At 49.9% G+C, this 27017-nt stretch overlaps 1 protein-coding gene across 3 annotated transcripts in view; it reads left to right on the plus strand.

Moving 5' to 3' along the window:
* The window catches only part of TNPO3 (transportin 3), a 1288661-nt gene that overhangs the window by 1023592 nt on the left and 238052 nt on the right, over window positions 1-27017 (plus strand). For all 3 annotated transcript variants that reach the window (XM_078677788.1, XM_078677785.1, XM_078677786.1), the window contains exon 18: window positions 17870-17964. In XM_078677788.1, the coding sequence (XP_078533914.1) occupies window positions 17870-17964 (95 nt within the window). The remainder of the gene's footprint in view (window positions 1-17869; window positions 17965-27017) is intronic.

Here is a 27017-nt window from a genome sequence, read left to right on the forward strand (position 1 = left end):
GCTATTGCAACATACCAGATGGAATATGCGGGCTCTGCATGGGACTTGAAGTTCCAGTGGGCGCAGCATCAGGGCAACCTGTCCGATCATGTCCAGATCTCGGAGGGCACTGCACGACAATTGCAGTGGTGGCTCTCGAATCGCGATTGGGTCAATGGCAGATACCTCTCCCTTCCCCAACCGGAGCACACAGTGGTGACGAATGCATCCCTCCTGGGATGGGGAGGCCACTTGGGAGAGGCGGAGATCAGTGGCCTCTGGTCTCCGGCGGAGTCCCGGCTCCACATCAACCTTCTGGAGCTGCGGGCGATCTGGCTTGCACTGAAGGCATTCCTCCCCCTGTCCGGGGGAGTGTAGTGCAGGTGTTCACGGACAACACCACCGCCATGTGGTACTGCAACAAACAGGGTGGGGTGGGGTCGTGGACCCTTTGCCAGGAGGCTCTGCACCTCTGGCAGTTGCTATAACATCAGGGCGTGACCCTGGTGGTTCAACACCTGGCAGGTTCCCTGAACGCCAAGGCGGACGAACTCCGCGTCGGTGCATGATGGATCACGAATGGTGTCTGAACTCTGACGTTGTGCAAGGCCTCTTTCAGCCGTGGGGAGAGCCTTGGTTAAATCTATTCGCCACAGAAGAGAACGCGAAATGTCATCAGTTCTGCGCGTTGGAATTTCCAAGGCGGCGTTCGCTCAGAGACGCTTTTTGTCGCGAGTGGAGTTGCGGTCTGTTGTACGCCTTTCCGCCTATCCCACTTCTGCCCAGAGTGCTGAAGAAGATCAGGCGCGACGGGGGCCAAGTCATCCTTTTGGCTCTGGACTGGGCACGAAGATACTGGTATCCCGAGCTACTCAGCATGTCAGTCGATCCCCCGATTCGTCTGCCTCTTCAGGAGGACCTTCTGTCGCAGCAGCAGGGGATGGTCCTCCACCCAAACCTGTCCAGTCTCCACTTACATGCGTGGAGATTGAGCGGCGGCAGTTGAGGCCATTTGATTTGCCTCCTGAAGTCTGTAATGTGATTCTGGCAGCCAGGCGTCCCTCCACAAAATCGGTATACGCCTGCAGGTGGAACAAAATCTACCGACGCGCAAGGGTACTGCTACGCAAAAAATTCCGGATCCAGTCTGACGCCTGGGGATATTCTAAGGTAAGGAATCTAATACTAACTAATGTCTCTTACAGATATATCGTTACACAAGTAGTAACTTGTGCGACGCTTCCGGAAAACGAGTTGCCTCCCTAGCAGCTAATCACTGGAGAATAGCTAATGCACAAGCATTACTTGCCAGCTACGAAAGGGCTCACTACGACAAGCTTGAAGTCCTAATGCAGCATTTGCCTGACCAATACAAGGATTTGATTCAGGAGGTTAAGTTAATAACAAACTCCTCCATTAAATGTGCCCTTGATGCAGTAGACACTGCATCTAGATAAATAAACACTAGTGTGTTACTGCAAAGACATGCATGGTTGCACATTTCTGTCTTCAAACAAGAAGCGCAAACTACGATCCTTAATCAGCTGTTCAATCAGGAACAACTTTTTGGCCTAGCTGTAGACACAACATTAGAGAAAATGAAAAAAGTCACGGAGACTACAAAATCTATGGGTACATTACAGTCTCCGTCTACACGAGGCTCCTTTTGTTGCTCCTTTTATAGGGGTGCACCCAAAAACATCAGTACAGATACTTGTTCCTCCTCCTACAAAAGTCAGACACAAACATCTCCCAACAAGGGATATTTCAGAGGTGGGTACAGCGGAAACAACAACAAAGGGGGAGGCAGAGGTAACAATACTCACCCCTCCCCCCACTAACACATAGTGAATTCCTTCCACACCATTCCACTCCAGTCGGAGGGAGACTCTCACGGTTCCTATCTGTCTGGAATTCCATCACTGCAGAAAAGTGGGTATGACAAATTATCCAGTATGGTTATTGCCTGGAACTTACTGCAACTCTCCCAATATACCGCCCAAACCGCGTCCAATGTCCACGGAACATCTACCGCTACTTAAACAGGAAGTTCTCTGACTGCTTCAAAACCATGTAATAGAACCAGTTCCCCTAGAGCATCAAGGGACGGGGGTTTACTCCCTATATTTTCTAATCCCCGAAAAGGATGGTACTCTCAGACCAATACTGGTCCACAGACCTCAACTTCTACATACAGTCAGATCATTTTCATATGATCACTCTTCAACTAGTCCTTCCACTACTTCAACAAAGCGACTTCCTTGCAACATAGGATCTCAAAGACACCTACTTCCATATTCCCATACACCCTGCTCACAGGAAATATCTATCAATCAATTAAAACATTTATAGAGCTCGCTACTCACCCGTGAGGGTCTCAAGGTGCAGGGGGGGAGGGGAGGGCAGCTACTGATTGAACAGACAGGTCTTAAAAAGTCTCCTGAGGTCAGCAGGTCCTGGGTCTGTCGCAGGTGGATGGGGAGGGTGTTCCATGTCTTGACGGCGAGGTGGGAGAATGATCTACCCCCGGTGGTCGTTCCGCGGATGCTTGGGATGAGGGCGAGGTCAGCGGAGCGAAGCTGGCGGTTCGGGGTGTAGAGGGTGAGTCGCTTGTTGAGGTATGCTGGTCCGGCATCGTGGAGTGTTTTGCGTGCGTGGTTGAGGAGCTTTAATGAGATAGTCTATTTTTACCGGGAGCCAGTGTAGGTTTCTCAGGTGGGCGGTGATGTGGCTGTGGCGCGGGATTCCGAGGATGAGGCATGCGGAGGCTTTTTGTGTGCATTGTAGTCTTTTTCTGGAGTTTGGCTGTGGTTTCCGCGTAGAGGGCGTTGCCGTAGTCCAGCCTGCTGCTGACGAGGGGCTTTGGTGACCATCATTCGGGTTTCGGTGGGGATCCATCGGTAGATATTGTGGAGCATGCGGAGGGTGTTGAAGCAGGAGGAGGAGACAGCGTTGACTTGCTGGGTCATGGAGAGCGTTGAGACTAGGATGAAAGCCAGGTTGCTTGCGTGGTTGGAGGATGACTGGGCAGTTCCCAATGTGGCCGGCCACCAGGAATCGTCCCATGCGGAGGGGGTGGAGCTGATGATGAGGACCTCTGTCTTGTCAGAGTTCAGTTTCATACGGCTGGCCCTCATCCACTCTGTGACGGCCTTCATTCCCTCGTGGAGGTTGGATTTGGCGGCGGCCAGGTCCTTGGTAAGTGAGAGGATCAGCTGGGTGTCGGAGAACGAGATGATGAGGTGGTGCGCTCGGACGATGTTGGCGAGTGGTGCCACGTAGATGTTAAAAAGTGTTGGGCTGAGGGAAGATCCTTGGGCTACGCCGCAGGTGATAGTGGTGGCTTTGGATCTGAATGGGGGAGACGGACTCTCTGGGGTCTGCCGGTGAGGAAGGAGGTGATCCAGTTCAGGGTTTTTTCATGGAGCCTTGCGTCGTGGAGGCATGTGCTTAGGGTCGCAGATTCGCCATTGTCCAGCAGGGTCCTGATGTAGACAGTGGCGACGATGAGGGTGGTTTTGGTGCTGTGATTGATGCAGAAGCCGGATTGGGAGGAGTCCATGATGTTGTTCTCCTCCAGGAAGTGGGTTAGTTGTCTGTTGGCAGTCTTCCCAATGACTTTCGCTGGGAACGGGAGTAAGGAGATGGGTCGAAAGTTCTTGGGTTCCGCCTTAGGTTTCTTGAGAAAGGCGTTGATCTCGACGTGATGGAGCTTGCTTTGTTGAAGATGTGGTGGGGGCAGGGGTCCGAAGAAGAGCCGGAGTGGAACCTGTACATGATCTTGATGGTGTCTTTGTTGTTGAGGTGGTTCCAGGAGAGCAGGAGGTCGGTAAGTTTGGTGGGTGTTGAGTCGGGGGTGTCAGTGTCTGGGTCTCAAAGCAGTCGTGGATGTCTGCGATCTTGCTGTGGGAGAAGGTGGCCAGGGAGTCGCAGAGTTCTTGTGGCAGGATGTAATTCGTGCTGGAGCTGGGGGAGGCGAGTTCTTTCAAGATGCTGAAGAGCTCTTTGCTCTTGTGTGCGTTGTTGTAGATGCGTTCCTTGAAGGAGGTCCTTTTAGCGGATCGGATGAGTTGGTGGTGTGTGCGTCTGGCGTTCCTGAGGGCTGCGTGGCTGTCTGGTGTCTGGTCTTGGCACCACTGCTTCTCGATTCTTCGGCAGGTTTGTTTGGAGGTCGGCGTTGAACCAGATGGCTCTCGTGTCGGTGCGCCTGTTAGAGGGTTTCCGGATTGGGGTGAGGGTGTTGGCGCAGTCGTCGATCCATTGTCTGAAGTTGTGGGCCGCTGCGTTGGTGTCACAGGGCTCAGATAGAGGGTCTCTGGCAAGGGTGGTGAGGAGCTGGTCTTCGGAGACTTTGTTCCAGCTGCGGTTTGGGATTCATTGCGGTTGGATGTGCACGGTGTTTCTCAAAGGAGAAGTGGATGCAGTGATGGTCGTTCCAGTGGAGTTTGGTGGTGTGGCTGAAGGTTACTTGATTGTTGGTGGAGAACATGGGGTCGAGCGTGTGTCCGGCGGAGTGGGTGGGTGTTGTGATGAGCTGTTTGAGTACGAGGTTGGCTAGGCTGTCGATCAGGGTTGTGGAGTTGCTGTCATTTAAGTTATCGAGGTGGAAGGTCAGGTCTCCGAATAGGATGGCCACATGTCAGTCCCTGGTAAATGGTACCAATGGTACCCAGGGCATTGTGACCAGAGAAGACCCCTAAGGGCTGCAGCACTTATTGTGCCACCCTTCGGGGCCCTGCACCCTGACACACACACACTTCCTTTCCAGGCTGTCCTGTTGCAGAACTAAACAAAGAGCCGACATGGCACACATCCCTGTGTGCCATGCCCACAAACCCACTGCCCTGGCCTACATCAGTCACCCCTCTAGCTGGGTGCCCTATGCCAGTGGTGTGGGCACAGGTACATGAGCCCTGTGCCCCTACAGTACCCAGGGCCATTCCTGGGAACTGTAAGTGCAGTGATGCCATTAAGAGTATGTGGTGCTGGGAGGTTGTCATTACGAACTCCACAGCACCATGATGGCTACACCGAAGACTGACAAGTTTGATATTAATGTAAAATGCACTACAGAGGGCATCTTAGTCATGCCCCCTGAAACCTAACCTACAATCCACATCTTGTCTGAGAGGCTGCCTTGACTGCCACACAGCAGACAGGTTGCTGGACCCCCTGGGTGGAGAGCCCCCCGCTCTCCTCTGCCTGCAACAATGCACATCCTGGGCAAGGTGCTAGGTCTACTCCCCCTGGATGGGCATGGGGAAGCTTCAAAGGCATACTGCCTTTGTGAGCTTCTCCAGGCCACTTGCTGTACTCCGCAACTGGCCCACACCGGTTCTGACCCCCACTCTGGCGGAAAGACTGGCCGGAAACCCTACGTGAGGAAAGGGGTTTGCCAGCCTGTGCCAACTCCACCTCTCAGATGGGAGAGGCGAGGTGAAGCACAATTCCGGGCTCCGGCCATCTTGAGGATGGGTATCCCTGCCCAATCAGAGATAGGCTCCTACCCCCCTCACACAGGAGAGGAGCAGGATAGGGTGTGTGCTCACCCCAAGACAGGGACTTATTGGTCCCTGCCCTTCCCCTACCTGTAACACCACTAAATTACTATTTAGGGGCACGCTGAACCTTCCTTCCTCAGATCCCGATTTCGAAACAAGAAAGAGGACCAAGAAGACCTGCCGTGCAGCTTCTAACAAGAGGACGACACCAACTGACTTGCCCCCAGCCCTACCAGCATGTTGATCCTTGAACCTACTCCTGCTAAATCCCGGCGTCTCCTGCGAACAGCAACCTCGAGAACCCCGGAGGACCTGCCTGCCTTGACCCTCTTGTAGACTGGGACTCCAATGAGCAGTGGTTCTGCTCAAACAGCAATACCCCTGGTGCCAGTCAGGAACCGCGAATCTAGCACTCTCTGCACCTGCCGAGCCCGGCCTGTGCCTGAGTGGACAAAGACCCTGAGGACCTCCCCCCCTGCGATTTTGCCCTGGAATCCAGTGCCCAAGGACCCTCCTCGACGACCCAGACGACACCTGCAGCCTCAGAACCAGGAACCCCTCCAACCGCGACCAGCAGATGGTAAGATTTCCCGACGTCAAAAGACACCCCGGCACCCCCGGTCTCCTGTTCCCATCTATCCTCCAAGATCCCAACTTACCCCTCGAAGAGTTGGTCGCGCCTGAAGAATCTCCGTTCCCGAGCTTACTGCCTGTGTTCCCTTTTCAAGATCTCAATTAAATAACATTGAGCACCCGACCGGCGCAAAAGCACCCTGCACCCAGCCGCCCGAGTGCCCCTGGCAGTGCAACCTTTGTCCTATCCTACTTCCCCCTTTGCCCTGAGCAAGTAACCAGGAGCCCAGCTCCCACAGCCGCGTGGCCTGCTAGCCAGCAGCCACCAACCGAAGGCCCCCTACCTCTCATTGGATAATGTTTGTCCTAACTACCTCTGCACCCGGCTGCCCCTATGCCGCTGAGGGTGTACCAACTGTACCTACCTGACCCTGGGAGACCCCTGAGTCTATGCCCAGAACCTTAACTCTGCCAGTTGAGTACTTATCTGAAAGCCATTAACTCACTTTTCTTCCATAGGCTAACATTGACTGGTTTCACTTGGAAATTCTTCTAAGTGTGGAGTTTTGGAACTTTAAAATATTCATCTAAAATCAGCCGGACAACTAATTCCGATTTACTCGCCTGTTATCAGGAGAGACCTCAGTGCTGCATCTTTTAGCCCAGTGCTGACCCTGAAAAGTAATTTTATCCGTACTTACCAGTAACTTGAATTTCCTTCCTGCTGAAAGTTTCTAAGTGTCGATGTTTTAAACTTACAAATATTCTTTAAAAATCTTGCCAACGAGAAAAACGTAATTACTTGCCTGTTTTAGATAGATGTCCCAGTGCTGAACCTAGGAGCCCAGCACTGGATTACAAAAGTAACGTGAACATACTTTACCTGCAAATTGAATTTCCTTCCAGAGGATAACATTGGTAATTTCACCTGGAAAAGTTTCTCTGTGTCAACTTTTAAAATACAATAATATTCCTTAAAAATCACTACTGTAACCAAAACGCTTTTACTCGTTTACAGGAAATGTCCCGGGACTGAATACAGGATCCAGTCCTGTGGTTAGCAAAGTAATCTGAAAAGTAATCAATTGCATTTGACTAGAAATTCCCTTTGAGCTCAATGTTCTATTGTGTTTGAAATTGTGTTGCCCATTGCAACAACTGTAAAAATTACATTCAAAAGCCTATTGCCTTTTTGAGAAGTATTTAACTAAAGTATCTCATTCTGAGAAAGGCTACTGACACTTCACACTCCTCAATCCTAGACGCGGATCTCCCCTCCTCCACCAACACCCCCACCCCCTCTACCCCACCCCCACATAACCAGCACCCCACACTTCCGACTAGCTTCTCAGAACAACCCACCTCCCCTGACTGCACCCCACACAACATGACTCTCTCCCAACCCATCTCCCCCCCACTCTTTGCACTCCCGCCACTCCTAGCCCTCACTCTTCCCTCAACCTCTCCCCCCCACTCTCACTCCCCACTACCACACCGTCACCCCCGCAACCCCCAGCCTCCACACTTCCCCCAATTGCCCTACCCCTCCTATCACTGATTCCCTGTCCAATAACACCAACACCATCAATAATACTTTCACTCCCCTCCCCCCAACCTCCCTACCTACCCGAACATCAACACACTCACTAACAACTCCAACCACTTCACTAACACCCCCACCCCCTCTCCCCCCCTACTCCAGTAACTTAGACAGCTGCCCTCCTTCAGTGCCCACCCTCAACTCCTTACCCAACCCCATGCTGGACATGATTATGTCCACCCTCCTCCAAGTGAGAGAACTCCACACCCTCAAAGAGTTACTCATCACACACCCCAGACACCCCCTTCCCACCACCACTTCTCCACCTAACAACATATCCCCATCACATCCTACTCACCCCCCACATTGGACCTCTATCCCCTCTCGCATTACCTCCAACCGCCCCCGATGCACTATCAATACACTTTCGGACCTCGACATACACACCCTACTCCGCACATATGTCCCGGTTCACCAAAACCTCTTAGCCACCACACACCTGTCCATTCCTACGATTCTCTCCAACCCCCTCAGGCACCCCACGTAAAACAGAGGCTCCGTCCCCAACAACCTCACAAAAGTCCCCCTCACTCTAGATCCCTCCTCCTCCCTCTGCACCCCCAGACTCAAATGCACTCTTCTCAACTGCAGATCGGCCCAAAGACACTCCTCGGAGGTCGCTGATCTCATCATTACTTTGAACCTTGACCTAGCCATCCTAACTGAAACATGGTTAACTGAATCTTCTACTCCTATCATGGATATCCTAGTCCCCCCCCCCCCCCCCCCCCCAACTACTGCATCCTTAGACCTGACAGGTTCAGCAAGACAGGCGGTGGAATCGCATGCATTTACAGGAGCAACCTTTCAGTTAATAAAGTCACCGCCCCCTCTTACCCACTGTGAATACATCTGCCTTGATATCAGCGAAAACAAACCTGTATGTTCACTACACATCATCTACCGCCCACCCGGGGACAACCTCACCTTCTCCCAACAACTCATGGACACAATCTCAACCAATTCAGGACGGCAAAACACTCAAATTTTCCTTGGCGATTACAATCTTCACTGGAATGATTGCAGTGACTCAGTGGTAAATAGCCTCAAAAACTTCCTTAACGCTTTTGACTTCACCCAAATATGCAACAGTCCGACCCATGACTAAGGCTCTATCCTCGACCTTATCTCCAAAGAAGGCACTATTCAACTTGATTCAATCCAACCCTGTGACTGGTCAGATCACCATATTGTCACATTCTTCATCAATGAAAAAGTTAAACTTAACCCGGTTCAATCCTCCAAGCCCAAAGTTTGGAAAAGAGACCTGAAGAAATTCAACCAAAACTCTTTACCCCCTAACAGCTGCAATCTCCTACTTCCCCCTACCGGCGTTACTGACGTTCAATACTTAACTGACCACTATCTCAACGCTATGACCTCAATAATCAATGAGGCTGCACCGATGCAACTGAAAAGAGTCTCCACTAAGATCTCCAACTCATGGTACGATGGAAGTCTCAATGAAGATAGACGGGCCATGCGAATGGCAGAGCGCACCTGGAGATCTGCTCCCTCGGCACTGCACCTAAAAATTCTGAAGAAAAAGAGAAACGCCTACTTCAGGAAAATAAAACGCTCAAAATAAGATTTCTTCAGACTCCAGCTCGACCAAACAAAAAAAGTCCAAGAAAACTGTTTGAGCTAATAAGAACACAATCCAAGGAACAACCCCCAATCAGTCAGCACTATGGGCGATGCACCTTCCTGTGAAGACTTCTCGGCTTTCTTTAACCAAAAAACTGACAACATAAGGAGCGATCTCCTCATTGACGCAAGCCTTTCCTCAAACCCCACTGCATAACACCCACTGAACCAAAAAACAATGTGACATGGTCATCCTTTGACACTTACTCTGAAGAAGAAATTGACAGACTACTCAGCACCTTGAAACCATCCAATCACCTCACTGACCCTCATCCTGCTAGCGCTGCAAAAGACTTCACCCCTTTGCTCCTCCCACTCTGGACTAAAATTATCAACAGCTCACTTCAACAAGGAACCATCCCTGACTCCCTCAAAGTGGGACAAGTCACACCTTTACTAAAGAAACCAACAGCCAACCCCACCGATCTAAACAATTACCGTCCTATTACCAACATTCCCACTCTCGCCAAACTGTTGGAAAAATGCGTTCAACTACAATTGACAAAGCACATAGAACAGTTTGATCTCCTCAACCCTCATCAATCAGGCTTCCGAGCAGGGCACAGTACCGAAACTGCTATGACTCACATAATTGACAACCCCCTCCAAATTTTAGATCAAAACGATACCTGCCTCCTCATCCTTCTTGATCTCTCTTCAGCATTCGACACTGTTAAACATGAGAACTTACTCGAACTCTTAAACACAAGAATGGGTCTTTCTGGGACTGTTCTCCAGTGGTTCACTTCCTTTTTACACAACCGGTCTCAGAAATTCAAGAGCAACAACTTGATGTCCTCTCCAGTACCTGTATCGTTAGGTGTCCCCCAAGGATCCTCCCTATCCCCAACTTTGTTCAACCTAGTTATGGAACCTCTCACCACCTTGCTACAAGCATCCAATGTACACTTTCACATGTACGCCGATGACACCGAACTATATCTCCAATTACAATCCCCCAAAGACATTATGCTTCTGAACTCAACGATCAGAAGCACCCAATCCTGGCTTGCCGATAACCACCTCAAACTCAATGCTCTGAAAACTGAGTTCCTTCTGATCTCACCTCCCGCGAAAATCTCTACCACTCAAACTTGGCTTAAGCACCTAACTGCACTCAATGTCCAACCGACCATCGTGGATTCAGCAAAATCTTTAGGCATAACACTTGACGCCAATCTCAACATGCAGCAGCATATCAGCAAGGCAACTAAGGGAGCGAACTTCCAAATAAATACCTTGAGGAAACTTAAACCCTTCCTCCCAGCCAAAGACTTCCAAACTGCAGTAAAAGCACTAGTCATCCCTCGCATAGACTACGGCAGCATCGCCCTCTGCGGTCTCCCCCAACTACAACTGCACCCCTAAGAGCTTCGCTAAACGCGGCAGCGAGACTCATCACCGGATCTAAAAAACACTCACATATTTCCCCTGACTTTAAATCCCTGACTGGCTGCCTTTTGAAGCCAGAATACATCTGAAAATTGCCTGCATGACGCACAAGGCTGTACACCTGAACTCACCCGGCTACCTCACTCAGAAGCTGACAATTTCTGGCGGCTCCAGAACCACCAGAAGCACAAACAATCTTCTGCTGAAGCCTTGAAGATTCCGGAAGGAAAAAACTTACAAACGCTCCTTCTCAGGAATGGCGCCTAGGATCTGGAACTCACTCCCTCCTGAAACCAGGCTCATCTCCTCCACTCCTCTTTTTAAGAAAGAAGTAAAAGCTATCCTCATGGCTAAATACACTTGAACTATTACTTTGGACCTTTTAAGACTCTGCGTCGATCTGTACTACTTGTTTGATCTCTTTGCCCATTTGTATTACTTGTATTATCGACTTACCTTATTGTCCATGCTCCCTCTTATTTGTACTATTTGTATTACTGACTTACCTGCCTAACTATGCTCCCTCGTGTACCTACCCTACCACTCACTTATTACCTATGCCCAAATGCCTGTTAGACACTCTCCTGTTCTTACCCCTTGCCTTTGTAAAGCGCTCTGATATCTGCAAAGATCTTGTTCGCGCTATATAAAACTTTCTAAATAAATAAAATATATTTTGATACCCTGGTGGTTCTAAAATAAAATAACTATATCTTTTAATACCAAACAATTGGCCTAGAAATCAGTTCTTGAGTGTGTGAGACCATTTGCTGACTGTGTACAACAAATGCTTTACACTGTCCTCTGATTCTGCCTTACTGCTCGACCCAGCTACCCACTTTAAAGAATAAGGTTATATCTAACTTTAGCCTCTGGGGACTGGGAACTCTGTGCACACTGTACCTTACTTTGGTCCAGTACATACAGAGCCACTTTCCTTCACAATGTATATGTCGGGCGCCGAGGAGGCGTTCATCCAGGTATCCTTCAGGAAGAGGATGAATCGAGAAGGTCCCAGAGTTTGAGGGCGTGCTTGTGGACTGAGCAGGTGTTTAGTATGCATCTGAGACTTTTGTGGCCTGCTTTGGTGGGATGGGCAGGACGTGCTGGTGTGCGCTGGCTGGAGTAGCTGCAGTTTCGGCAGGTGAAGGGTCCGTGGATGAGCTTCGGGGTGGCCTGGAAGCAGGTGGAGGGTCACTGGCGTGGAGTGCATGGAGGGTGTTGGAGTCGATCGGCATCTGGTGTTGTGGCGCTCGCGGGTGCGAGGTAGTCTGGCACTGGGCGCGGTCCAAGCACAGACAAGCTTGCCTTAGGCACGCCAGCGGCGCAACCGCGCAGCGGTTACCATATAAGTAGGGAGGGGTGTGCGGCTGAAAGACGGGAGCGGGGCGAGATGTGGCGGGAAAATAACGCAGGAACAGTATTATGGGCTGCGGGGAAACCAGGCAAGAAAAACCAGCCAAGTACCAAAATGAGCAGGACCCAGCAGGGAGGAGATTCGAACCCTGCCTTGAATGGGACCAAAGCTGAGCGCAAACCGGTGGATCTGCGGGAGGAGAGCTGATCTCAGACGGAGGGTCAGGGGTCTAGCTCGCGCTCCCCGCAGTGGTCGCCATATAAGATGGGGAGGGGCGTGGGGCTGGGAGGTGGGAGCGGGGCGGGATGTGGCAGGAAAATAACGCTGGAACAGCGTTGTGGGCTGCGGGGGAACCAGGCAAGAAAAACCAGCCAAGCACCAAAATGAGCAGGACCCAGTAGGGAGGAGATTCGAACCCTGCCTTGAATGGACCAAAGCTGAGCGCAGACCGGCGGAGCTGCGGGAGGAGAGCTGATCTCTGACCGGGGCAGGGGTCTAGCCCTAAGAATCTAAGATTCACAGTGGATGGCAAACACTATCAGTTCAAGGTTCTCCCATTCGGGGTAACCACAGTACCCAGGGTCTTCATAAAGTGTCTCGCGTTGGTAGCTGCACACTTACAAAGGGAGCAAATCCATGTGTTTCCATACCTGGACGACTGGCTGATAAAAGCCAAGTCACACAGTCAGTGTGTTCATCACACTCGTCAAACAATTCTACTGCAACACCACTTGGGGTTCACAATCAACCACGCTAGGTCACATCCCTACATCAGTATCTAGGTGCCACCATAGACACTTTCAAAGCGCTAGCATACCCCAATCCAGCCAGGATAGTAAGTATGCAAACCCTCATCACAAAATTTCAACCACAACCCTCCCTTCCAGCTCAAGTGTTCATGCAGCTCATAGGAATGATGGCTTCTTGCATTTTCATAGTACCTCATGCATGACTTCAGATGCGACTCTTACAAGAATGATTAGCATGTCCGTGGAATCAGGCTCAAGGTCCGGTTACAGATCTGGTGTTGGTGGACAGCCGCACACATCGGTCTCTGCAGTGGTGGAACACACAAAACCTTTCCAAAGGGTGGCCGTTCCTAGAGCCAATTCCACAGATGGTGCTAACAGCGGAAGCATCACTCACCGGCTTGGGAGCCCATCTCTTAAACCATACAATTCCGGGCAAGTGGACCACCCAACAAAAACTGCTTCACATCAGTCACCTAGAATTACTAGCAATAGTTCTAGCGTTACAATCTTTCCAAGCACATCTTCTCAACAAAACTGTCCTAGTCCGCACGGACAATATGACCGCAATGTATTGCATAGAAAAACAAGGAGGAACACAATCGTAGCAGCTGTCTCAGCTAGCACAAAGTATATGGAGATGGGTCATTCCACAAAATATATATCTTCTCGCAGAACAACTTCCAGAAGTGCACAATCAGATTGCGGAGCTGCTCAGTCGTCCGACACAGCACATCCACGAATGGGAACTTAAGCCTCAAGTTCTTCAACCATTTTTCTACATGTGGGGCTACCCAGACATAAATCTGTTTGCCGCAAATGCAAAATGTCTAACCTTCGCCGCCAGGTTTCCACACTTGTCGTCCAAGGGCAATGCGATATGGATGGACTGGTCAGGCAGATTTGCGTACGCTTTTCCGCCACTCCCACTCGTTCCACTAGTAGTACGCAAGCTCAAGCAACAGTCTCTCAAAATGTTCCTAGTTGCTCCCACATGGGCATGGGAATCATGGTTCACAACACTCCTCGAACTCTCAGTAGTTCCACAACAAAAATTACATCTCTCCCCAACACTGCTAACACAGAACCATTGAGAGATAAGGCACCCAGATCCAGCACGACTGAATCTAGCGATCTGGCTCCTGAAGTCCTAGAGTTTGGTTACCTTAACCTCCCACCGGACTGTACGAACATGATCAGAAGCCAGACGCCCTACTACTAGAGCATGCTATGCAGCCAAATGGAAACGTTTTGTCATTTGCTCAATCACAACAAAATTGACCCGCACGATGCTTCATTTCAGAACATCATTTGCTATTTACTGCATCTACAAAGATGTAATCTAGCTTACTCATCCATAAAATTACATCTGGCTGCCCTTGCCGCCAACTTACAAAACAGACATTTGTCATTGTTCAGAGTACCTTCTATCAAAGCTTTTATGGAAGGCCTTAAAAGCATAATTCCTCCCACACTGCCTCCCTCTCCAGTGTGGATCTAAACATTGCACTTAATAGGCTCATGGGTCCTCCATTTGAAGCTTTACACAAATGCGAACGGTAGTTTCTCACATGGAAAGTAGCTTTCCTTGTCACAATCACCTCTCTCAGGAGAGTAAGTAAGATCCAGGCTTTAACCATACAAGAACCATTCTTACAAATACATCGTAACATGGTGGTTCTTCGAACCAATCCAAAATTCCTTCCCAAAGTAATCTCTGCTTTTAATCTTAATCAATCTGTAGAGTTACCAGTGTTCTTTCAAAACCCAGATTCCTTAGCAGAGAGAGCTCTTCACACACTAGACGTAAAAAGAGCTCTACTTTATTACATCGACAGGACTAAACCTTTTAGAAAGACAAACCAACTGTTTGTAGCCTTCTCTCCACCGCATAAAGGAAACCCCATCTCTAAAGCAGAAATTGCCAGGTGGATAGTTGCATGCATTCAAATATGCTACCAAAAGGCAAAACGCATATTAACAATTCCCCTAGAGCACTCTAAACACGTAAACTAGGGGCATCCATGGCATTGTTAAGGAGCATTCCCCTATAAGACATTTATAAGGCAGCTACATGGTCCACCTTCCTTGAGTAGGCCTTGGACTGCTCTACTTTGAGATAGTCCAGCACTCCAATAAGGTGCTTGGTTCCCAGTGAGGAAATATTTGGAGCAGGATTATTTGCTCAGGCTTTGCATCCTGCACAACTAATAATCCAATTTCCTTCAAAGACCTTCATTCAGACATCTACACCAGCCTGCTAGCCACCTCTGGGAGTAAACCACTTTACTGGTGATGGGAATATGGTGTATCTACAGCCACACCTGAATGTTACCCGGTAAGCATCTATTTGTGGCCTATCCAGTGCTTAATGTGAGCCGGTGGTTTCCTTTGCTTGGGCACTTAATTCTTAGCACTGTCCCTTAATTCTTAGCACCGGCGCTTGTGACAGTTTGCCTCATGGTGGCGCTGTCTCCCAAATTTGGGTATGAGCACAACAGTTGTTTACTTTAATATGCATTAGCAATCATGAATACCTGCCGCCCAAGCCATTCTTTTAGCTTTGGGGGCCTTGAATAGTATGAATTGTCACACTTGTAAGAGTGTGAGGGTCAGTCGATGTGTCGGTCCTGTAATCGGCAGCGCTGGCAGGAGCATTGGATGGTGCCAGCTGCTGTGTCCCCCTGATTAGGGCCCTGGCACTTAGTGTTTCACAAATTTACCACTGCTATCGTTCCATTTGCACCCACCCAACTACCCTCCGTGCCAGCCAGCAGTGATGGCATGTTTCCTCAGGTGCACTATATTCACCTACCTAAAATTTCCCAACTTGCAGGGCACATTATGTTGCTCTCGCTCTACACACATTTCACCCGATCAGTGGAAAACAGTTGAAGGTGGAGATAATGCTCATGCACAATGTAGACTAAGGGCGGAGTTCCACAACATCCTGTGACTTGAAGAAGTTGTAAAGCCTAACACTAGAAGGCAGTAGTATTCAAAGCATGTGAATCTTCATTGCTACACACTTCAAACAGATGCTTACAAGATAACTAACATTTGGCGTCCGAAGGCGTGTCAACAGTCTTGGAAGTCCGCGCAGGAGCAACCGTGCTCGACACTTGATGGACGGCCTTCTTAGAGGATGGTTCCTTGGGCACCTTTTGCGGCGCTGTCGACTCGACAGCCTTCTTCGACTTCTGTGGGCCGGAGGGCGACGGAGTCGATGAAGGAGCAGGCTTCGATATTTTTTGTTGGACGTCGGCCATTTTAGGTGTTGTCGAATCCGATGGTTTCGGTTTCGTTTTTGGTTGGACGTCGGCCATCTTTGGTGCCGTCGAATCCGAAGGTTTTGGTTTCGGTTTCGATACGTGCAATGGCGGCTCCGCTTGAGTGTCCGTGGCCGGGCCAGAAGGCGGGGCCGGGGATAGCGGTGCAGGGTCGTGGGTAAGGCCGAGTGGCGATCCCGTGACCTGAGCCTGAGTCATGTAGCTTTCGGGGCATAGCTCTTCCTCTGAGCTATCTTCCGCGGCCCCATAAACTTCTTCGTCGTCCCCTACCTCCTCGACATATTCAAGGTCTTGGCCCTGTCCTTCGACGTGTTCTTCGGGATCGGCCTGGACCTCCGTCGACGGTGGTGAAATCTGAAGATGATGGCTACCGCCTTCTTCTGCGGGGTCGTCGAATATGTTGTCGGGTGCCGGAGTCGCTCGCTGGGCCTCGAGGCGCGCCGCGCGCCGATGCTTGAGCGTCTTCTTTGACCTGAACTTAGAGCAGGCCATGCAGTTATCCTCGTTGTGGTCCGGCGAGAGGCATTTATTACAGACCGGATGCACGTCGATATGTGGATATTTGGATCCACAGACGGGGCAGAACTTGAACGGGCTCCGCTCCATGTTCAGTACGTCGGGGTCTTGCTGCGACGAGAGGGCCTCGATGTCCGAAGAGTTCCTCGACTTCGCAGAATTCCGGCTCAGAGAGCCGGACGATGCTCGAGACCGTACGCAAACAATACCGACGCAGGTAACGAAGGCCTTTTGGCCTTAAGAACAAATATTTTCGGTTCCGACACGGAGACGTCGAAACCACATCCGAACCCAATGGCGGAAAAATCAATCTGGGGATGGAGTCGATGCCCATGCGCACTGTAGTCCAGGGGAGGAGCCACCTATCTCGTGATACTTCGAAGACTCTTCCAGGACAACAATGTGCAATCATCCGGACCCAACACTAGGCGGCGATCTATGCAATAGATATGAATGTTAGCAGCCCTACATGCCAAGAACAGATGCATACTGGTAAGTAGCATATTCATTCTCTCTTGATCTCTCTGGATACATATGTATGTGGGTGGGTGGGTGGGTGGGTGGGTGGGTGGGTGGGTGGGTGGGTGGGTGGGTGGGTGGGTGGGTGTGTGTGTGTGTGTGTGTGTGTGTGTGTGTGTGTGTGTGGTGGGTGGGTGGGTGGGTGGGTGGGTGGGTGGGTGGGTGGGTGTGTGTGTAAAACAATTATCACAGTTAAGTAACTGGTTTCTTTCATGAAAAAAGCCCCCTGAGCTGCTTCCCAGCTGCATTTCAAATGCAGCTGTCGAAGAATCCTGTGCTACGGCCCCCTGTCCCAACAAAGACAGCTGCTAATTATAATTTATTTATTTTGGTTGGGGTATAAAGGATCTTGGAATTTCTGTCCCTTGCGGCTGAAATTGCAGTGTGGGTAAAGTTATTTGGCATTAAGCTTTTTGTATTACTACTCCTGATGTAAGCAGCTTAATGCCCCAAATTTACATGAGCACATTCTGGCCCGACTTTCGCTCTGTACGCAAACTCAAAAAGGGGCAGAATTTAACTTTTAAATGTTTGCCCGAATTTTCCTTCACGTCTACTAAATGCAGAGGTTTTAGTACCATTAAATGGAGTAGGAATTTATATATTGTACAGCTCTTGGAAATAGAAGTGTGATATGAGGCACAATGTATTGATGCAGTTTTACGATTAGGATGATTATTAGGCAGGGCATATAAAAGTATAAATGTTACAGTTGCTAAAACCTCACTGTCTGTTTTTTATCTAAGGCACTGTGTATACCAACATTTCAGCTGTTAGAGCAACAAAATGGTTTGCGAAATCATCCTGACACAGTGGACGACCTGTTCCGTTTAGCAACGAGGTAAGATTTTACCAGATTTGTCCATGCAGGTCTGTGATAATATTGCATAAACTCAGGGACCATCCTGCAAAATTCAAGTGTGTCACACTGGGATTGTAAAAATTACTTTGCTTCCTGTTAAACATATTCTCTACTCCTGCAAGGCTCCCTTTGTGGCTTCATGGGCAGACAAACAATGTCTGGAAACTGCCAGTCGCTTTGCCATTCTGGAGCACTCTGAAATATTCTGCTGATGAAAATCTTCAGGAGGACAATTTGAATCAATGGAATTGTTGGAAGCGTATAAAGAAACTTTCTGATCAATTTAACAAAGGAGCATTGCCGAATGAGCGCTGGCTCTTACGCTGTGGATGCAAAATTTGGGCATTTTCCATTTCAAGATGTTGCAAATAAATCTATGTGAGAAACCCTCCAATATGTAAAGATATCAAGATGTATATCCTCTTCAAACACCCACTTCTCTTCTGAGAATGTGCTTAAAACATTCAATTGGGGTATTTGAACTCCCAGAATGTTGTATGATTGTATTTAAAAGTTCCTGTAGGTTCTACTACACTTACCTTTCATTTCACTTTTAAATAAGTATCCTCTTCCAGTCCTCACACACATCGTCTCCGACCTCCCTCCCTTGATGCCCTGCGGGGTCATGGTATGGTATTGATGAATTATATTGTTTTGTATGACCATCTTATACCAGATTTTAAATCTGGTTATTTACAGCTGTGACATAGCAACAGTGGGAAACAAAATGTTGTCTCCCTCTTTTCGTTTCCCACTGTTGCTACGTCATAAAGGATTTCCATTCCATTGACAGCTTTCTCAGAGAACCTCCCAGTGCACTGGCTCTCAGCTCTAAAGGGGTACGGGACACACAGCTATGGAGATGGGTGTCAGGAGACCAGGTACATTTTTTAAACCTTCTGGACAAGAAGGGAAGGCCATGTTATGAAACTATGTAGCCTGTTGCGTTTGAAAGCAGTGGCAGATGATTTTGGAGCGGGGGGAGGGGTTATACATAAAATAAAGTTGTAGAAGGGTAAAAAGATAAACGGATGTTTTTGTCTTTTTAACTTCTGGTTTGAGTGACATCGTAGACAACTTGAGTTTTCTATTTGATTTCCCTCAGAACCCCTTGATGAAAAACATCCTCCCTATTCACTGTTTCCCTTCTATAATGCTATATATTGTTGTTTTGCCTATAATGCTGTACTTGGTCTACTAGCTTCTGTTGAAAAGTGACATCAATGACTTCCAGGGAGGCAACAATTATGGATTAAGTAAATATTATATCACATCCGGAATGAACCCCAGGTTTTGGGAAGCACTGCCAACTGAACCCTTGCTATTCAAGCATCACACAACAGTCTGTAACAGTAACTATTCCTTATTAACATTCCATAATAATTAGAAGCAACGGTATCTTACTAGATAGAACATCTTCTTTAATATGTATTATCCTTGCTTCCCTCTCACCTCAGTCAGTACAATGTGATTATTTCTGTAGGATAACACCTGAAGAGCAGTTGCTCTAAACCTTTTTTTAAAAGCACAGAAACTAAGCTGTTTGCATGATGTTATAGGCAATCATGTGGTGTGCTCTCATTTGCCATCCAGGGTTGGTTAGGGAATATTACTGCTATTTGAAGTACTTGTTTAAATTTTGAAACCCACAGTGCCTCAGGAAAAACTTCACCTGAGGATACTTTTTCTGGCGTGTCTGGAGCTAGTTTGCTGGACCTCTGTAGAGGTTTGCATAGTGATGAAAACTAGATGTTTGGCTAACTATTACTGGATTTGCCTTTCTCAGAAGCATTGAAAGAGGAGAATCCAGTTGAAGGTTTGATCAGCTTTGAAGCCCAGTGTTTATTTGCCCAAATGACTTCAAACTGGATGCTGAATGGATAATGTATGTAAAAAATGGTGATATTGGATGAGAGGTGTGAAAACCCTACTCAAGCAACAACCACAATAATTTTCAGAGTGAACCACAAAAGTCACTAAATTAACCTGTGCTTAACCCACTACTGGCTTGGCCCAAAAACAGTCAAGCTTAAATTAGAGGCAAATTGTAAAGTACTATCGGAAAGAAACAGGTTAGTATTAGATTCCTTACCTTAGAATATCCCCAGGCGTCAGACTGGATCCCGAAATTTTTGCGTAGCAGTACCCTTGCGCGCCGGTAGGTGTCGTCTGCGGACGCCGCCCTCGCGCGCTGACATAGTTCTTCTTTTTTCCGCGCCAGCAAGCACCGATCCGGAAAAAGTTGTACCCTAGTCAATTTTTTACTAACTTTTTCGATCCTTTTTGATAATCTTTTGAAGTCTCTCGACTCCGACGGTGCCGGTAGGGATGCCCGGGTTCAAACCCTGCGTCGATTGCAGCCGACGCCCATCGCCGGTGCCTTCACTGTTTGGGCCCGACCACGACGACAAGTCCTGCTCCGACTGCCTGGCCCTGACGTCCAAAGCTAGACGGGAGCGGTCCCGCAAGCGACTCGAGCTCCGGCAGTCAGCCCCTTGCCGCTCGAGGTCCTGGTCCGAAAGGAGGTCGAGGGACTGGTTGCGGGGCCGGAGTCACCACAGTTCCGGGAGTCGTCATCAGTCTTCGGGCTCGAAGTCCTCAGGTAAGAGGCACAAGAAGTCGAAGAGGCGACATCGCTCTTCTAACTCCCCCCGACGCTCGCGCGACGCGGCCGGGGGTTCGGGCGACACTGCCCCCATACCCGCCGGTCCCTGGGCAGCACGCGACGCCGGAGGAGATAGTCCTTCCTCATGGCCATGAGTTTGCTCACTCCTCCGTCGGACTGGGTCCCCTAGCGGGCCGGGTGCTTCGGCCCTGGCGCCGTCGGGTGCTTCGGCCCTGGCGCTGTCGACGACTTCGGTCCCGACGCTGCATGGCCCCGCCGGATCCGGACCCGGGGAGCCGCCGGTCGACCTCGTCAGCACCGGCCCCCAGGGTGTCGCCTCCGGCGGCGTCCCAGGACGACGACGCCGTCCCCGGTCCTACCCTCGATTCAGGTCCGGTGCCGGAACGGCGCTGCTCGGCGCCGTTCTCGACGCCGATGGCAGACTTTTACTTCTACGACCCGGCCCCATCTTTTGAACCTGAGTACCAGGCGGTGGATGACGAGGGGGATTGGGAGGGTCCGAGGACCCTCTGGCACATGAGTGTCAGTCTTCTCAGGACTGAACAGGTGAGCTTGGGGAGGCCAGTGGTCTGGACACTTCGCCCGACACTGGTTTTGTCTCCCCTCCTACCGTGGCTACGGAGGAGGGGGCTGCCTATAGTGTGGTGCTGACGCGGGCTGCCAAGGCTTTGGTCCTTGAGCTCCCCGTCGCGGCCGTGAGGACTAACCTCCTCACCGAGGTCCTTAAACCGCAGGCAAGCTCGGCCGAGCCTCTGCTGCCTTTTAATGAGGCTTTGTCGGACGTTCTTCTGGGCACTTGGTCCAAGCCCACTACAGGTCCGGCTGTAGATGGGAACGTGGCCTGGCACCACCGCCCGGCTCTGGGCGACCCTTACCTCCTGTCCACCCACCCCACCCCCGAGAGCCTGGTCATCCAGGCCTCTAACTCCCAGACCGCATTCCCGACGGCTCCCCCTGATCGGAAATCCCAGAGGTATGAGCAATACGGGAAGAAGGTATTCTCCTCCCTAAGCTTGGTGTTGCGGTCAGTCAACACCGCATGCCTCTTGGGCCATTACACCAGCTCTCTGTGGGACACGGTCGCGGACACAATGCCACAATGTCCTGAGGAGGCTCGGACTAAACTCGCCCAAGCCGTTGCGGAGGGTCGAGATGCGGCACGGTATTCCATCCGTTGTGGGCTGGATACCATGGACTCACTGGGCAGAGCGATGGCAACGACGGTGGCGATTCGACGTCACGCCTGGTCGATGTCCACCAACTTTTCGGCTGATGTCCAAAACACCCTTGTAGACATGCCATTTGATTGCCGTCGCCTGTCCGGCGACAAGGTAGACCATGCACTTGAGCGCTTTAAGGACTCCAGGGCTACGACAAGTCCTTGGGCCTCTCGGCCCCGCGCCAGCAAACGGCTGCCTTTCGCCGCTTTCGTGGCCAAGGAAGGGGAACCCCCACACGTCCTGCCAGCGAGGGGTCGCAGACTACCATCCAGCGCGATGGCGGACGTGGAAACCGCCGGGCCGGCAGTCGGGGACAACGGCGAGGCCAGTACACACCTGCCCCTGCAGCATCTGCCTCAAATCCCTCCTAGTCCGAGCTTTCAGGCCTATGTGACGCCAGTGGGGGGCAGGGTTCGCCATCCCCACCACCACTGGCGCACTGTCACATCGGACTGGTGGGTGCTGCAAATCGTCCGAAGGGGCTACTTCCTCCCCTTCGAGGCGACCCCTCCAGCCATGCCACCGCAGTACCACCGCGTGTCGGGGGATCACTTGAAACTTCTACAAGAGGAAGTTAAGGCCCTCTTGGCCAAGGGGGCCATCGAGCGCGCTCCTGGGCCAGAAGTAGGGTGTGATTGTTACTCCCACTACTTGCTGGTACCCAAGAAGGGCAAAGGGGGCCTACGCCCTATCTTGGACCTGCGGAACGTTAACGGCTTCCTCCGGAAGGAGAAGTTCAAGATGCTGACACTGGCTCAGGTCCTGGCTGCCCTAGACTCGTCATACTGGATGGTAGTGTTGGACTTGCAGGACGCTTATTTTCTTCTTCTTCGATAACTTTATTTCGACCACAACGGGCCATAAAAGTGCAAATTAAAATACATACAATAATACATTAAAATTCATTATTAAATGACACAAAAGTTAACACTAAAAAACGCATTCATATCTGTACACACCTATTTACAAGGATAAGACCATCATAGCTAAAAATAATATTAAATCATTCATGTAGTTATCAGAAGAGTACATTTGGGTATGTGGAGTCCATTGGTCACAGTTTAGTTCATTATAAATGTTCTACGTTTTATCCACATTCCATTTAAAAAGCGGGAAACAGAAAATACAATGGGGAGGTGGGTATCCTATTTTAGTACTCTAAAGGCATTTTCACAGTTTCGGTAGCCCAGATTCCTGTAAATGGGTTTCATCCAACGATTGTGAACCCACTGGTATGCTGGACAAAAAAAAAATACATGAATTTCATTTTCCAAAGGGTGTCTGCATGCAGGGCACTCAGTATTTTTGTTCACATCCCATTTGCTAGTAAAGGACCTAAGTGGCAGACTTCCCATTCTAAATTGCATATACATCTGCCTTGCTGATGCTGGATAAATCTGATCAAGAAATTCCTCCTTCTTGTACTCTGCTTTTATGTGGAGGAACTGGGATGTCAGTCTTCCAACTGAAGAACTAGCATGAATGGTCATCAGATTATAGTGCCTATACTGATATTCCCATAATTCGGGGAGGCCAATCCTATCACAAAGATCCTTGATGTGGGTTAACCAAGTAATTTTCTTAGATTTGGTTGCAACCCACACCTCCTTAAACTCAGTTCGATATGAGGCCAACTCCGGGACAGACCATAGTCTTCTCCAGTAAGTAAGTGGCCGTAAGGCCACCTCCTCCTCCACGGGGAGTAACCCTAGATCAAACCTTAAGGGCACCAGCGGGGTACTGGCTGGCAAGCCTAGCAAATTCCTCATAAATAAGTGCTCGACCCTTATTAGACTTGTAGGCCTATAGTAACCCCATAATTCTGCCCCGTATGTAGAAGCTGCTCTCGCTTGTACCTTATACATTTCTACAACGGGGTCAGCGGGCTTGAAGACAGGTGCTCTGTGTGTGAGAAGTTGGCCTGATATGCAGTGCTCACTATTCTAGTGATCACTATGTATCAGTCCAAACGACCCTTATTGATGATTGGTTGTAAGTCAACCTGATAGACCAGCTATTCTAGTAGCATGGGCACGTGCAGTCTTTAGGCTAAACTCTAGAGGGCTTGTTAAGCCAGCTGTTTTACCATCACATTTACCCTTTGAACACCAAGTGAAAGGACACCACACAAGTTGTTATGAAAAATAAAGTATATTTATTTATAACAATACTACCCTGAACTCTTTGAGTCAGGGAGCTAAGCACAACACAAAACTCTTAAGAAAATACTTTCAGTCGCACAATTTACACAAATGCCCGAGGAGCACGAAAAACCATATACTACAAAAGTGGAATGCGAATTACCAGCAGGTAAGTAACTATTCTCAGAGGCTTTGGGATCGCTAGGACTACACTACTGAACCCTAAGGTTAGGAGCAGGAGGCCTAGGGAGATCGGGTGCAGAGTGTGCACTCTCACGCGGGATGCGGAACAAAGTCTATGGAGGCTAGTAAATGCAAAGTTAGTGTTATCGGACGAATCCGACTAGGTAGAGCTGAAACGAAAAAGGATCTGGACACTTAGATAGTTAAGCTATGCTGGAGCACCGAAATGCTCAGGTTACCTAGCCCAGGGGCTGCGGCTGCATAGGTCTGAAAAGACGTCGGGAATCCTCGTTGCAGTCTATGGAGCCTGAAAGAAGAAGTTGCTGGCAGGCGACCAGTGATGAAGTTCGATGGGATCCAAGCCTGGATCGATGAAGATGGAGACCTGTAAGCAGAGGGGTCTCGTCACACCCACGAATCTCAGCTGGGCTGATGATGCAGGTAGAGGTCAGAGGTGCCAGGGAAGCCGGTTCTCGTCGAGCTGGGCAGTCTTGATCCGGAGGAGAGACTTACAGCAAACCGCGATGCTTGGATGGTGCCTGCGGGTGCAGGGTGACTACTCCTTAGCCACAAGGGAGAAATCTTAGGAAGAAGTCTTGAGTTCCTTTCGTAGAAAATAGTTTCAGGATTCAAAGATGATCTAATTTGGAAGGGGGCCTGCTCCTACCTTTATCCTGAGAAAAGGGGCTGGCACGCGACTAAGTCCTGCCCTATGGGTGGGACTAGGAGGGGGGTGGTTACACCCCTCTCCTTTGTCCGGTCTCTCCCCAGCTCAAGGGCTGGTGTGCCCCAGGAACTGGTTTGAGCCGGCATATGCACAGTGAGCACCGGGGTGCCACTTGCAGTCACCTTCCTCTATAGCCCTGCCTACCTGGGATACACAAAACCCTGTCTGGGATGGTGCTGGCCCCGCCCCTGACAGGAAACCCTTTGTCCAAGCACTCCTCGCTGGAAGGACTCCCAGCAGCAGGAGGTCAGACTTGTGTCTCGGTGGCAGCATCCATTTTGTGGAGCTGAGGCTATGTCCAACTTTAACCGGGGTTACAGGCTACCAACATGTCTTCTCCCTCTAGAGGGGTGGAATGCTACCCCCGTCACCAGAACTGGCGAGGGGGTAGTATTCCAAAGCGTATGACACCTTACACGACATGTTTAGATATTGTCAGACCAAAGTTACCATAACCGCGAGGATTATAAGGCACTTAAGAGTATATGGTCTGACGCTATCATGGAAACGGCTAAGGGATAGATCCCGAAAGCCGCAGACAGGCTCAGCTCATGCCAGAGCACCATCTCACACGATTCCAAGCACTCTGCCTTCAGGATTGTTAAGGCCTGCCATAGGAGTGACTGATAGGAGATCTGTGTGCCCATTTTAGGTTTAGATATAGGTATACTATATCTAAAGCAAAGGGTGATTACACCACCTTGCTCCCAGCTGTCAAGCAGCCAGTTGTGTCTGTTTAGTTAGTCAGCCCAGGGGTGGCATAATACATGCTGCAGCCCCTGGGAGACTTCTGGGTGCACCTCTGCCCCGGGTACAGGGACTTGGAGAGGGCCCAGTGCCAATTCAGTACCTGGGTACAATTTGGAATAGAGAGAACAGCTAGGCTGTGGGTCTGATTAGCAGGCCCACAGCCAGGGAAAGTCGTAAACCAGTGAAGCAAAAAGCAAAAATCTGGGTGATCATAGGATTGCAGACCCTACTCTCCTACACTGTGCATTTTAGATTGACCGCCCGCAGTCTCCGTCAATTTTAAAGCAGACTTAGCTAGCTGGGCATCCCAGCCCAGGTGTTCCTCGAGTTTGGACGAGTCTGCCTTGGAGGATTAAAAATCATGAATTTAGTTTTGGCTAAATTAATCTCCAGGCCACTAAGCGCACAGAAATCTGCAAAGCCTTCCAGGATGCTTTGGATGCCCGAGATGTTCGGGACAATAATAAGGTGTCGTCCGCGAACATTAGTGCGGGTACCCTGCCTGTGGCAATTCTCGGGGCGTCGACGTCCTTTATACCTGAAAGATGCTTTATAAGCCCATTGATATAAAGACAAAAAAGAGTGGGAGCCAGCACGCATCCCTGGCGCACCCCCCTTTGTACTGGGAATCGTGCTGACAATTCTCCAGATTTCCCACATCTTACCTGGGCAGAATTTCCTGTATGGAGCCTTCTCAACACTCCCAGGAGATAGGATGGAATACCAAGATCATTGAGAACTCTCCACAATTTATCCCTGGGGACCAGATCAAACGTGGCCCTCCGGTCCACAAAAATGAGGTAGAGGCTGCCACCCTCCACACTCACAGATTTCCAATAAAGGACCTGGAGTCAGAATATCTGGTCTATGGTTGACGTACCTGTTCTAAAGCCAGCCTGCAAGGTACTCAGAATCTCATTCTCCTCTTCCCAGGTCTGAATTCTTTCCAGAATTATTCGTACCAATACCTTCTGAGCTATATCTATCAGGCTGATAAGCCTATAGTTCGAGGGTTGCAGGGGGCAGCCTTTTTTATGTATGGGAACTATCTCTGCCCCACGCCATGTCTCTGGCGGGTCCATCCCAGTTAAGATTGAATTAAACAGGACACAGAGATAGGGGGCCCATATTTTCGGCTCCAACTGAAATAAGTCCCCGGGGATTTTGTCAAGCCCGGGCGCTTTGTTTGGTAATATCTTAGCAATAGCAGATTCCACCTCTAATATCGATATCTCCTGTGCCCCCCCCCCCCCAGTCGATACTCGTAGAGGAGGCACAGGGACGACTTCTCCTGTGCCCCCCCCCTCCCCAGTCGATACTCGTGGAGGAGGCACAGGGGCATAGATGCAGTATCGTCATTGCTCCAGCGTGCGTAAAGACTTCCA

The sequence above is a fragment of the Lissotriton helveticus genome, chromosome 1_1 (genome assembly GCF_964261635.1).
Source record: "Lissotriton helveticus chromosome 1_1, aLisHel1.1, whole genome shotgun sequence".
NCBI classification, from domain to species: domain Eukaryota; kingdom Metazoa; phylum Chordata; class Amphibia; order Caudata; family Salamandridae; genus Lissotriton; species Lissotriton helveticus.